This window comes from Sylvia atricapilla, chromosome 4, assembly GCF_009819655.1.
Source record: "Sylvia atricapilla isolate bSylAtr1 chromosome 4, bSylAtr1.pri, whole genome shotgun sequence".
NCBI lineage: Eukaryota > Metazoa > Chordata > Aves > Passeriformes > Sylviidae > Sylvia > Sylvia atricapilla.
Genome location: NC_089143.1, coordinates 33,931,299 through 33,944,629, shown reverse-complemented (window position 1 = coordinate 33,944,629; position 13,331 = coordinate 33,931,299). Strand labels below are relative to the sequence as shown.

At 36.0% G+C, this 13,331-nt stretch overlaps 1 protein-coding gene across 1 annotated transcript in view; it reads left to right on the top strand.

Annotated features, from left to right (window-relative positions):
- TENM3 (teneurin transmembrane protein 3) overlaps positions 1 to 13,331 on the top strand; it is a 373,463-nt gene that overhangs the window by 224,714 nt on the left and 135,418 nt on the right. Inside the window, exon 5 of the mRNA XM_066317559.1 lies at positions 11,314 to 11,551. Within this exon, the coding sequence (XP_066173656.1) occupies positions 11,314 to 11,551 (238 nt within the window). The remainder of the gene's footprint in view (positions 1 to 11,313; positions 11,552 to 13,331) is intronic.

The window sequence follows — 13,331 nt, the reverse complement described above, 5'->3', positions numbered from 1 at the left end:
ATGTGGAACCTATAATTCTACTGGAAGAACGTAAATTTGTAATGAATCATTTTTTTTAGCATTTGCGTATCCCAGAAGAAGCAGCAACATCTCTTTTGCTGCCGGAGTTACTTGGAAGTCAGGAGCGTCCTGGAATGAATTCAGCTTGCATTTGCTAATGGTATATGGGAGATTTCATCACATTTCACTGCGCCCTGGTGGTGATATTCTTTGTGCTTATTTGTGTGTATTTGCCATTGTTGCAGAAACTTTATTTTCAAAAAAATTACTTTAGCTCTGCTCTTCTGGGATCTTTTAGTGTATACCATCTAGTTGGCTATTTAAATCAAAGGGAGTAGTAGTGAACTGTGATTTCTCTGCCTTTTATTGGTTCTGTCAGTGTCTGTCTGAGAACTACAGCAGTGTTATTAAAAGGAAGAGCTTACTGTGACATGAATCAGCCATGTTTTTTCAAGGAGCTTGGTTTGGTCAACAAGCTGTAAAGTGTAGCTGGAAACTGATGTGAAGGATCATCTGCTGGAAACAGCTTTGTAGCAGCAACACAACTAAGACATAATGAAAACACATACCGGAAAGACAGAGCCTACAGTCATGTGTATATAGAGAGAATTTAAGTGTCAGAAAAACTGATTTTCTAATTTTTCTGTGTTTTATATTTTTTAAAAAAAAATTATGAACTTTCACACCTAACTTTTTGTTTAGTATTGAGCAAAATTTATTATCATTAATTACAGTACAGTCTAAGTTGTTAAGCCTACTGCTGTTCTTCACAGCACTTGCAAAATAAATAGTGAACACATACAAATATCTAATTAAATCACTCTCCATGCCCACTTATACCTCTGAATTTTATAGATTTGCTTAAAATGCTGTGCTAAGTAGGGGAGAGTTTTGTTTATAAGTTACTGAGACAGTCAGGTTGAAAGCGAGTTTATGTTTCAACTCTTAACAATTCAAAGTTGAGGTTTGATTTGAGGGTTAATGACTCAATCTTCATACTGAAAAGGGAAGCAGCTGTACTGGAAACCCAGAATACCTTTTAAAAAATCTTTTGCGATGGGTTTGTTCTTTTGATTGATACCTAACTAGATTTGATTGTCATTAAAATAGAATAATGTCTTACTAAAATCAAGAGTGGTTTTGTTGGGTTTTTTTTTTCATAAGGAGGAAGAGCAAAATTCTAATTCACATATACGCCTAAAAAGCTTATTTAAAGTCATTAGAGAACAATAGTTCTTTAGTTTGCTCTTGTGGAGGCCTCCCCCTATTATGCGTTTCTCTTCCTTGACACAGTTAAGAGAAAAAGTGTTTAAAAGCTATTTTGGAAGCTTAGTTCCCTATTCTTTTCCTGTCTTTCATAATCTGATTATTTCTTATACTTGATAACAGATCAATTAATTGATTTGGAGACAAGAATTTGTCTGGTGATTTCATGCTTTATTTCCCTCTTGCTCTAAGGCCCAAGCTGCAGGCTGTAAGAATTTTTGCTTTAACTCTAGAGGCCAGGATTAAATTCTTTTTTTTTTTAAGTCGGGCCAGAGTAAGCATCTCACTTCTGTGTTTTCCATAAAACTTTGATTATTCTGATTTTTCTAATGAAATTGTGTATGCCTTCTCATTTTTCTCAGAACTTTTCTCTCATCTCTTCACTTTTGTGAGGTCTCCTCTGTGTATTATTCATTCAACCTCTTTCCTGTGCAATTCTACCATTTTTCCCCCATGGTTTTCTTTTCATGTCACTGCCCCTGTTCTGTTTTCATTTCCTCCAAAGCAAAACATGAATCCCTCTTATCTGAGTTCTTTCAAATCTGATGAAACAAACTCACCTGTTGTTGCTTAGAAGTTTTATATTGTGTATTCCCATTCCTGGCTTATCTTTCACAGATTTTATTAGTGTGGCCTTGTTTGTACAGACAAGGGTTGAGCATGCAGAAACTGGTAAAAAATTTAATTGCTTATAATGAACTAATTTTAGGGGCCTTTCAGACTGCTTTTGGATTTGCAAATTTGTAAAATCTTCAAGGTATGGCATTAACTATTTCGAGTCCCTGACAAAAACTTCAGTTGACCTATTTAATGCAGAATTTTTCCTCTGGCTCTTGAAGTTGAGGAAGACTAGGGGTTTGCTCCTTCTTCATGAATGTCAGCCATATGTCAGTAAAAGTCAGGTTTAGTAGTAAAACAACCTTTAGATGCTATTTTATTTTTTGGGCAGAAAGGCAGGTTTTTGCCACAGTGGTTATGTCATCTGTAAGCATTACACAATCATGACTTGTGAGTGAGTGTATTTTTTCAGGTTAGAAGAGTTTAGGTTTTCGTAACCTGTACAGTAGCAACTATGCTTCTAAAATAAATAGCTTTGTCAAATTGTTTTTCTTGGAAGTGGTAAGAAATAAAATCACAAGACGACAAAGAAAAACATACACATAGCTCGCTCTGGGTTAATGATTTTGGATAGAAACCAAAATTATCTAACACTTGAAAATGCTAAGAAATCTATTAAGAAGCCATACATCAGACTTTGCAGTGGGAACTGCGTTTAACTCCAGTTAAACATGCGGTATGAGATGAGTACACATATAAACACACTATCTTTGTGACTGAATCATTGTAGAACTCACCCAGCTTACAGCTGAAGCATGGCTCTTCTTTTTGGCATTTATTTATAAATCACAATTTTTGCAGTCAAAATTATCTGTCTGTATTTGGTATAAACACAAGGTGCAGGATGAGCGAAGTGGAAAATGGCATACTCTGCATCATTTCACCTGTGTTTTACAGGCAGGTTTTGGCATGTACTCAAAGGTTTTTCAAATTAACTCCAGTCCTTTGTCACCATTTAGGAAAGCTGAATTTTTGGCCCTGTACAAAGTCTTTTAGCTGGACTTTTCAATTTCTGTTTCATGTTCTGCTTTCTTTCAGTGGAAACCTCAGTTCTCTGATTAACAACTTAGCCTTCAATTTGTTAACTGAAAACATGTTTCTCCACTGATTTCTATGAGTTAGCAGCAAAGAAGATTGTCTGAAGCTAACAATATTTGCATAACTTTCTCACTTCTGACTCTGAATAAGAGTGAAAGATTATTTAATTTATGAAGATAAGTCTTCTCTGATTAGAAAAAAACTGTGTCTAAGCCTGTGGTCTTGATAATCCCCCTCCTCACAGACTCTTTCTCTGGGAGACAGCTATACCCCAGTGGGGAGAAAAAAACCCAAGCCCACAGTCATTCAAAACATCTGAACTGTGGGGAAGCCAGGCCAGGGGCACACTACTGAAGGCTGCACTATCGTATTTTGAATCTCTGGATAATATAAGCTGAGAATCATTTTTGTGTCTCAAGTGACCAAGCTTTTCTCATTTCTCACAGTGTGATACCAACTTTTCCCAGTTTGATATCCAGGTAAATTGTTGGAAATAAGTCAATGACATTTTACCAGTGGAGGGTTTTGTTTGGTTTTACAGACCTCAGGTCTTAAAAAGAGGATATAAATAAGGTATATTAGTATCCCTGCTAACTACTATGTGGCTTAGGCTGGGGTGGAAGGAGGTGGCATTTGTGTAATACAACAGCAGGATTGGAAGTACACTATTGCTTCTCCTGTGTGCATAGCTGCCATCATGGGTTTTATATTCTCTCTTGTATTTCTTTTTCATGTAAAGCAAAATCCTAAGCACGTTACCCCAGCAGGTTAAATTTCAATTTACTTGAACAGTGTTTCTGTATATTCTTTTTTCAGCTTTCTTCTTAAATCCCTCTGGGGATAAAGAGGCCACTATTAGGAAGATTGTTTCCTGAACTAGTTCCACTATAGCTTTTTCACTGAAGCTGAAACCTTTATCTCAGGTTCAGCTTTCATAAGGTGATTAAGCTTCTGCAGTTCAGTTGAAAACCAGCAAAGTCCAGTTTACTTGGTTACTTTAAATGTCTGCCTTATGGATGGTAACATCATCAGTGGTTTTCCTAGATCCAGGTGGTATTTGTTGTCCAAATCTGAGCTCGTTCACCCCATATGCTTTTATAACTACCTTTTGTTAGCTGGGCCCCTATATAGGTACCAGATAAGAAGACATTATCTCTAAATAGGTAGTTAAATTGAACAGATTTTGCCTGCCATAATATTGACAGTGTGTTAGATATGTATTGAAGGGGTTAATGGAGTGGTTGCAGGCTGGAGGTGTTTATGTTGGAATGCTTTGAGAATCGATTCCAGCTAATGGAAAAAATGCTTTAAAAGTGAGCTGGTTCCGTTCCCACAGTGAACAACAGAGAGTGGAAACAACATTTAATAAGCCTTTCAGAAGTAAATCCTGCGATTTTTCCTTTCACCACCACCTGTGGAAGAAATGCCCACTTTCTTCTCAATGGGCAGGATTGCTTCCTGCAGTGCATTTGCCTTACTCTGTTAGGTAACAAGAGAAAGTCTTTGGACAAAAACATACTTGAAAAATAGGTTCTGCTCATGTGTCATCTAAGGCCTAAGTTTATTGACTTTGCAGGATTTTTGCTTAAACTGCAGGTTGACCAAAAATAGCCAGTCTTAAGATTTCTTCTCAGCTGCCCTGAACTATCTGGTTCCCAGTAAATTGAAGAAATTGACTGTATGCATCTTGTTTTACAAATATGGATGCTTCAAATTAAGAGCCTTGTTGTACTTGGATTGCAGGGGAAGGTTGCATCTTCTGTTCTACCTGTGTGCCATCTTTATTTTAAATATTAGAGCACTTCAAATATTTGGCAAACGTAACCCTTTACTTACATAAATGGAACATTATTATATTCTTTGTTGTTTGAAGGGGTTTGTTACTCTAGAGTTTTCATGCAAGTGGAGGGCTTACAGTAATATTTCTGCTTTGCTAATTAAGATGATTATATGCATATTTAAATTAAGGAAGAGTTGTGTTCTATTGATAAACCTTGCTGAAAAATCCAAGGTTTATTTTCCATTGAGAATTGGCATGATTTTAAATGCAAGGCATATTTGTTGTGAACCATGAACAGTCTTTATGAAACCTGAAGAAGATTTGTGAAAACAGCCTGTAATAAAAATCACACATGCTTCATAAAACACTACTTGATAGATATCACTTGCACCATTAAGAACTAAATGACAAAGGATGTAATTTCAGTTCTGGCATACAATATTAATCGAAAGGCTTTAAAGCATCTTGCTGATGGGAACTATGACAACATGACATTGAAGAATTACAAACTGGAGACATCTATCTTAATCAGGTTTTCAAAATAAATGCCCTAAAATAGAAAGTTATGTTATCTATCTTCATGGGGTCACATATCATATAGGGTATAGCTTTTCAGCTTGTTTATTCTAAAAATATCAGGGACGAAAAAAAGTGCCTTTCAAGTAAGTTTAAAGCTCAGTTCATATACTTCACAAAGTTTTTGGGAATAGATTAGTAACTGGTGCTCTCTATTTCTGCTGCAAGGTTATAGAACACTAGGGAGAGCTAAATTATAAAACAGCTGAGAATGCACAGGTATTATCAGTCTGAAGATACTGAGAGAAAATACTATGCTCAGTGGATGTGAAATAGACAAAGTTGCAAGTGTACCTTTAACTGGAAGTTTAATGCTCCTGTAGATAACACAGCTGAAAGAAATTGGTAAAAGCATTTTTTCTTCAATTCCTAAAGCTTGAAGTTATTTTGCATGACATGTTTCTTTTTCTTCTCATGTTTCAATCTAAAGGAAAATATGTAATATAAATGAAAAAAATTAAGGTTTTCTTTATTATTTCTCCCAAACTTAAAATCATGAGCAAGGCAGTGCAGTCTTTCAGAGCCTATCCTGCATTAAATTCACTGGTAATTTCTAATTCCCAGTAGCCTGACAGGTTTCAGACCCTACAGGCATTGTACTGATGAGGAGACAAACACTGGCCCACTTTGATCAAGCTACTTGTTTGACTTTTGCCCATTTTATATTATAATTGTATACGCACACACACAGAGTGCCTATCTAGATCAAAGTGTCCTTGTCAACTTCTCCTTATGCTTGTCACCATGTATATAGCACAGGAGCTCAGAGAGCTTCAAGAGGACACCCTGGCAGGAAAAACTGAACTGAAGCAGCGGTTCATTCAAAAGACAGATCTGCCTAATTACAAATGAACACTTAAATACTAAATTCTTTTCTGAACACATAACCTTCTTCTATGTTTTCATTAATTGAATGTGGCTTCTCATGGAAGGTGCTCCCAGACCAGCGAGTTCTGGAGTGATTGGTTTTACTTGCCCACAGGATCCCTGAAGCACTGCCCACAGCAATGCAGGTAACTTGTCTTACCACTCTGTAAACAGGTACTTAAAAAAAGAGCTCCTTTGGGAGGAATAATTAAGCCATAATACCCACTCTTTTCAATTTGCTGGGACATCTGAGGTAAATCCCACTTCCGCTTACCGTACTTTTGGACATATAACCATGTGTCAATTAGGTTAAATTTCAAGTCCATTGAAGGGTTTTATTGAAGAAATCAAACCAGTTCTTGTACAAATTTTTACTACTAGCAATCAAGGGTGAGCAGACCGAGGACCAGTGGCCTGCAAACAAAAGGTATTTTCTGTTACCAGTTTTCTAAAACATCCAGTCTACTCCAGATTTTTACTTCTAGTACGTATTATGGATATTTCCTTTACCATGGCAGAGACTTTCTAAAGAGAGAATAGAAAAGGAGCAGCCTGACCAGAAAGAGTTAAGACTCTCATAGGCATAGATATTGAATAACATTTTGTTCACATTTGAAATGTTTATATCATAATGGAAGTCTTTGCTTTTGTGTTTGTCATGGAAATTCTAAATTCACATTAGTTCTACACTGTTTAAAAGCCTAATCCTTATCAAATGGAAATCACCTCTCTTTCTCTTAGTTGAGTAGCTAGCTGACAAGTCTCAGTGATCTATCTGTTAAAGACTATCACACAAAATATGAAACAAATTACTTTTTTTTTCATGGATACTTGGTCTGCTTTTCTGCCTCTGAATTAGCCCCTTTCCCCCACATGGCTGTAGGTATCATGAATGTCTCTCCTTCCCATGCTGTTCAAATTCTGTAACAATTAAATGATAAAATTAATTAAATGTAGATTACTTTTTGAAAAATAAAAGAGTAGAAGCTTTTGTGAAAGGCTACAGAGCTGCATATAATTTACCTCTGCAATTGAAATGGCTGCTTTGCTTCACTGTGATTCCCTAGGGTAAATAACAACTTAAATATGTTTTGAAAAAATCATGTAACTGTAGTAAGACAGCTTTCTACCCAGTTTCTTGTAAATTTTCTGAGTTCTGTGTATGGGTTCATACACATAATTATCTGATGTTGACTTACTCAACAAATGCCTCAAAAACGTGGGGTTTCTTTGTTTCATCTGAAGAACTTTGACAGACTGGTTGCTGGGCCAGGTTACATTTGCTTCTTGGTTCAGAAATCTTCTGTTTAAGATGAATGGGATTGCTCTACAGTCATTAAGGTCTAGACTGAATGTTATAATTAAAACTTAACATTTTTAGGCATAAGCCTATACCTACCCGTATCTGCTTATTGTTAGTGTAAATTAGACATTCCCATTTAGATTAAATCAATTAAGATAGCATTTAAAATCCAATTTAAAGCATGGCAACAGTACCTCTCTGGAATAGTTTTTAAGTATTTCAACCCAATTGTAATTTATCAGATTTGAATGGTTTTTCTTCTATTAAGAGTTTTATTGTGAGGGAGCTGGCCAAGTCCCAGGGCTGCTGTGTTTTCAATAACCAAGGGAAAGAGGTATTTCCCTTCAGGACTCCCATTTTCCAACAAGGTGGTGGATAAGGAGGAAAGAGGAGTTACAGGGTCTCAACACCCAATATTGAGGCACATGGAAGGCTATTATAAGGCTGTTATTACAGGGAGTAGTGTCCAGTGCTGCAGAGTTTATGAAGTATATATTGTGTCATCCCACTGTCCTTACAAACTTCTTAAGTAGGAAAAGCAAGAAAACTGTAAGTAATGCTGATGTCTCAGGAGGGCTATGTGAATCACTTATCATACATGCCTCAGTGTCCCTGCATGTGGAGTGAGAATATTTTCAGTGTCACAGGGATGTTGAGGGGTTGTTACTTCACAAGACCGATAGCTTTGTGTGAAAGCCTCGGTAATACTGAACGCTGTTCTTTAGCTCTTAACTCCTTAAAAGAGTAAAAAAAGGGAATCTTAAGCTTAAGAATGCCATTCAAAGCATGATTATTGTGGTGGTTCTCTCTTCCTCACAAATCAGTGGTGTAACATTAGGGTTTTGTTAGAGACTGTGCAGCAATCAGAAGAGCTGTGTATTGGGGAAATCTGGCAGGTTGAAGAAAAGATCCTAGAAGCAGTCCTCAGTGATCTCTCATTCAGAATGACAGTGTAGGACTGAGGAGATTTAAAGGAGTATAGATTTTAGCTCTGTTGATTTATGGAAAATCTAACCTTGTTAAATGCAACTCTACCTGTAGCTTTTGCACAATTAGAAAAGAAATAAATCATTCCATATTTTTTAGGCATTTTTGATCCTGAGGAAGCTGTAGATTCTCTGCCAATTGAAGCCACCCTCAGGCACAAGAAAATGTCACTTGTCAGCATCTCTGGAGGGAGAAAGTGGGATTGGAAGACAAGTGATGTTTGCCAAATTGCACTTGCTGTGGCCTTCTAGCTCCCTTCTAGCCTCTCTTAATTTCTTTTATATGTTCCTCTGTATCTTCAGTGTCAGTAATGTTTACCTGTTATATAGCAGAAGGACTTTTTGCACAGTAAATTTATAGGGAAATAATCTAAGTCCCCAGTAGTGGCCTGCATAGCTGGCCTATGGTCTGAGTAATCCAATTTCATCCTTCCAGCGTATTTTCAGAGTAATTATTAAACCTGTGCATTTATTTGGGGAGTAAACAAATATGCTTTGCAGAACCTTCCACTATCCATCTTCCTCACAGGTAGTAGAGTGTGGGGGAAGGTCTGACATAAACCGACAGCAAGCCTGGCACTCACACCCTCCTTTGTGCAACAGAACAACAATGATTAATCCTCTACTTTGTCTTTAGCAGAGAATGGTTCAAGACCTTTAGTACTAAAAATGATACACTGAAAGATGGATTTTCAGCAGAGACTGTAAATGGGAAGAGATATTAAGGAACAAGAGAGATGTCAGGATAACATTTCAACTGATAGGAGCTGCAGTGGAGGAGGGGTTTGCACTGATCACAGCAAAACTGTCCAAAAAGGCTAGGCAGGTAGGAGAGTCAAAAAGAGGAATAAAAAAAAATGTCTGAACCTAAGAACAATCCTAATTAATTTATCTATCCAATTTTTAAAAAGTAGTATGAATTACTTAATTCCACCTGCCATTTTTCTGTAACTTTTGTAGTTATTTTGTGTAATTAATAATTTATACAGCTCTATTTGCATATATTTGCACATATATATGTGCAAATATGTATATAGTTACACAGACACATGTGCACATATATTTTTATATATATATATACACATGCAACTATATATTACAAAATATAAGACAACAGTAAATTTGCTTATTACGTAAATCAGATAAAATTTTAAGTAGACATGGGGAAAATTCTTTGCTCTAATGTTGGTCAGTTAACTTTCTTTAGCTGGCTTGTTGAAATAGTGATAGTGATTGTGATCATATGCAGTGATAGCCTTTGTGTCAGTGTTGGTGAAGATAAAGCTTATCAGTTATACCCTGCCTCGACTGGAATTTTGCATTAATGTATTAGGGATTTGGTGTTGAAAATCTCACTAGCAGTATAAATGCTGTCATTCTTTTAATGAGAGATTCAGCATTGCTGTTTTTTGTGACAACAGTCATGTTGGCCAAACAAAATCACTGGAAAGTAGAATGTGGTTTTCAGAAAGGAAATTATTCCAAAGACTTTTTTTTTTCTGTTTAAGTCTATTTCTTAACATTTTCATGTTGTCTAATGTTCACAACCTGGGAAATTGCTCACAGTTAAGTTAATTTTGTAGCAGTCACCTGAAAATTATTGGAAACATCTGTTCCAACAGAAATACTTTTCCTGTGTTCTCTGTACCAGAGTTTTATTACTGAGTTTGCAACAATTTGCAGTTATAACCAGTTCCAAAAGGGAATTGCTTACAGAAATCAAACAACTAATTTAAAAACTACCTGAAAGCTTTTGCACTGTGAGAAAAGTGCGTGTCCTGTATCTTCTGCTCTGCTTAACACTTGCATTTATATTATGAAGTATGTTCTGCTACATTGGGGTAGGAAATAGATTGCAATTTGAATTACATGATTGTCAAGTGTTACATGTTTAAGTGTCATCAGTCATTGCTAAATCGTGGTAAATGAAGTGTCAAGGTTTCTTTAGTTTCGTGTGCATTGTGGTGTAAAAGGTTTGTCTTATATTTATGACTTATTTGCCACTGATTTTATTGAACAGGCTGTTAAAGCCTAACATTGGTGGAGATATTTGATTGCAGGTTTTGCTGTTTTGAGGCTTTGGGTTTAAGCTTTATGGGTGTTGTGTGCTTTGGTTAAGTCAGAAAATATTTCCTTTTTTTTTGATGGCCTAACTCTCTTATCACCTGTGACTTCCTCCAAACTGTATTTACATTGCATGGTGTGAAATGGGAAAATCTGTTCAGTGTGGGTTCTAATGGATGTGACGGTCATTAAGTATATGAGTCTTCTGACGTTGTAATCAGATGTGAATCAGTCTGTTAAATATCCATGAAGCAACATCTGCTTCACAGAGTGACCTTCTGCTAAAGAATACTTAGCATCTATTAGCAGATCATAGTGCAGATCTGCCTTATTTGAAATGCACTAAACTAGTCTACTGCTGTTTAGCAACTAGCTTGTAATAATTTATTGCAGTTAAATAAAGCTTAAAAAGCTCCATTAAATAATTACAGGGATTATATGCATTTTGAAAACCTTTGTGTTCTACTGAAATTACCCATTTAATTTCAGGGTTGGTTTGTTAAAAAAAGCTGAAGTCTAAAGGCGCATTAGGGGATCTGTCAGATGCTATTTTCTGTAGGTGTTAATAAAACCAGATTAAAAAAAAAAAACTGAAACAAATTAAAACCAAAAGCAATTTTACCATCTGTTGTGTATTAATTAGAACTTGGTGTATCAAGGGTAAACTTGCTCTTACAGAATGTCACTGAATGTCTGCTAATAGAATAATATGCAAATATATTAGATGATAGGATTATATTGAATTTCTCATTCTGCTTTGGTTGTAGCAAATGCCAAGATGTTGTATAACGAACTTTAATTTTCTTTCTTCTTAGAACAACCTCCAAATAACCAAGGCCAGTCGACCCTGCAGCCTTTGCCACCTTCTCACAAGCAACATTCAGCACAGCATCACCCATCCATCACCTCACTTAACAGAAACTCACTGACAAATAGGAGGAATCAGAGTCCGGCCCCGCCGGCTGCTTTGCCCGCCGAGCTGCAAACCACACCTGAGTCAGTCCAGCTGCAGGACAGCTGGGTGCTTGGCAGTAATGCACCACTGGAAAGCAGGTAATTACTTAGCTACTACTACAGACTGTGGCAGTGCTAAAGAAAACGTTTCATTTAATGGAAGTTGACCCACAGCTAATACTTCCCCTCATTCAGCATGGAAAAATGAAAACTTTTCAGTCCAGAAAAATGTCCTCACTCTAAAATCCTCAGTGACACTCTTCTCCCTTACAGTCCTGTTCCAGAGTAATTAGAGTATATTAATTTTTCCAGACAGGGGTTTTCCTTCCTGTTCATAATCTGTGACTTTTGCCTGTTTGAAGAAATTTCCTTCCCTGCTTGTCAGAAATGTGTCAAATATGTACTGTAATACAGATCAAATGTCAAATAATATTCAGTAATAGTTCTTAACTCTTACACTTGGTACCTTTAAAGAAATGCTTATGTAAAGCTAGGTGTTTTTCAAGGTTGCTAGGATTTGGTGAGACAAAAGAACTCAGTTCCAGTGTAATGATAAATTTGTCATTCATAACTGGCTCTACGAAAAAGGCAGCTAAGATAAAGGGTGACACTAGCTTTTTTAGATGCAGAATGATCTATAAAAATTGATAGGACTTACTGTCATAGAGCTGATTTTACCTACAGTGATTAATTAGTACTCATGTAACATTCAATCAGCACTAATTTTTTATTAAGGAAAACCATAATATTCCAATTTAGTTATTACTGAGCATTTATTACTGTATTGAAGTTGACAGTAATTCTTGAAAATGTTTATTAAATCCCTTTAGTTTATTCTTTTAACTCCTTCAAATTATGTTTTATAGCAAACTAAAGATGATTTTGACTAATTTAAAACACACACAAACTTAAGATTCTCTTTTAAGTAGTTTTTGTTGCCATAAATGTTTCAGGCAACTCCTCTGTTAGACAGTTTGGAATGGCTATTCCTTTTCTTAGTTTTCTTGGGCTCTTCTGTGCTATTTATGAGACAAGCACTGTGGAACAGCATTCTACTGAAGAGATTTCATCATTTTCAAACAGTATAGTATTTAGGAAAAAAGTTTCTTATAGAACAAATAAGTTTGTAGTGGGTAAAAAGATGTTTGATGTTATCCTGATACTAGTTAATCTGAAGTAGATGGGTAAGGTCTTTGATGTTTGCTTCTATTGCCATATATGTTTTTATTGTCTTTATGAAGGTGTAAGACTACTTGAAAGAGAATGCCACTTACAACCTTAGGTATTATTTGCAGAGTAAAATCTTCTTTTTCATCTTCTGAATATTTCTGGTGAAAAGCTAAGGATACTTTGAGTGTTCAAGTTTTGAGCACTTGCAAATGAGGTAACATGTAAAAATTTCATGTGAAAACTGACAGAGCCCTACTACTGTGGTTTTTTAATGGTCTTACTTGGTTGGAACTCTGGAGGTGTAGAACCCATCTTATTTGTCATTGATTTTCCTCCTTTTGGTTAAAGTTCCCTACTGAGTGTGATTTTCAGGCTCAGTATCAACTATATTAACAACTTTGTGATAGGTCTCTTCTTTCATCCTTTTCTTGGACTAAAAAAAGTTTATTTTCTCTTTGGCAATATTTTAGTTTATACTTACTGTTGGATTTTTGTTTTTTTTTCTTCTCTTTTTTTTTTTTCTTAATTGGACTTCGATGACAGGTAGAGAATGTGAATGTAAGCATGTATACACAACCATCTTTCTAGATCTGTAGGCTCATACTGATGATGGGTGGCATAAAAATGACAGAGTTTGCTGTCATATATAGCTGGGCAGTGAACTGGCTGGATTTGTGTATGTGCAGGTAGGAGAGAGGGATGTATTTGT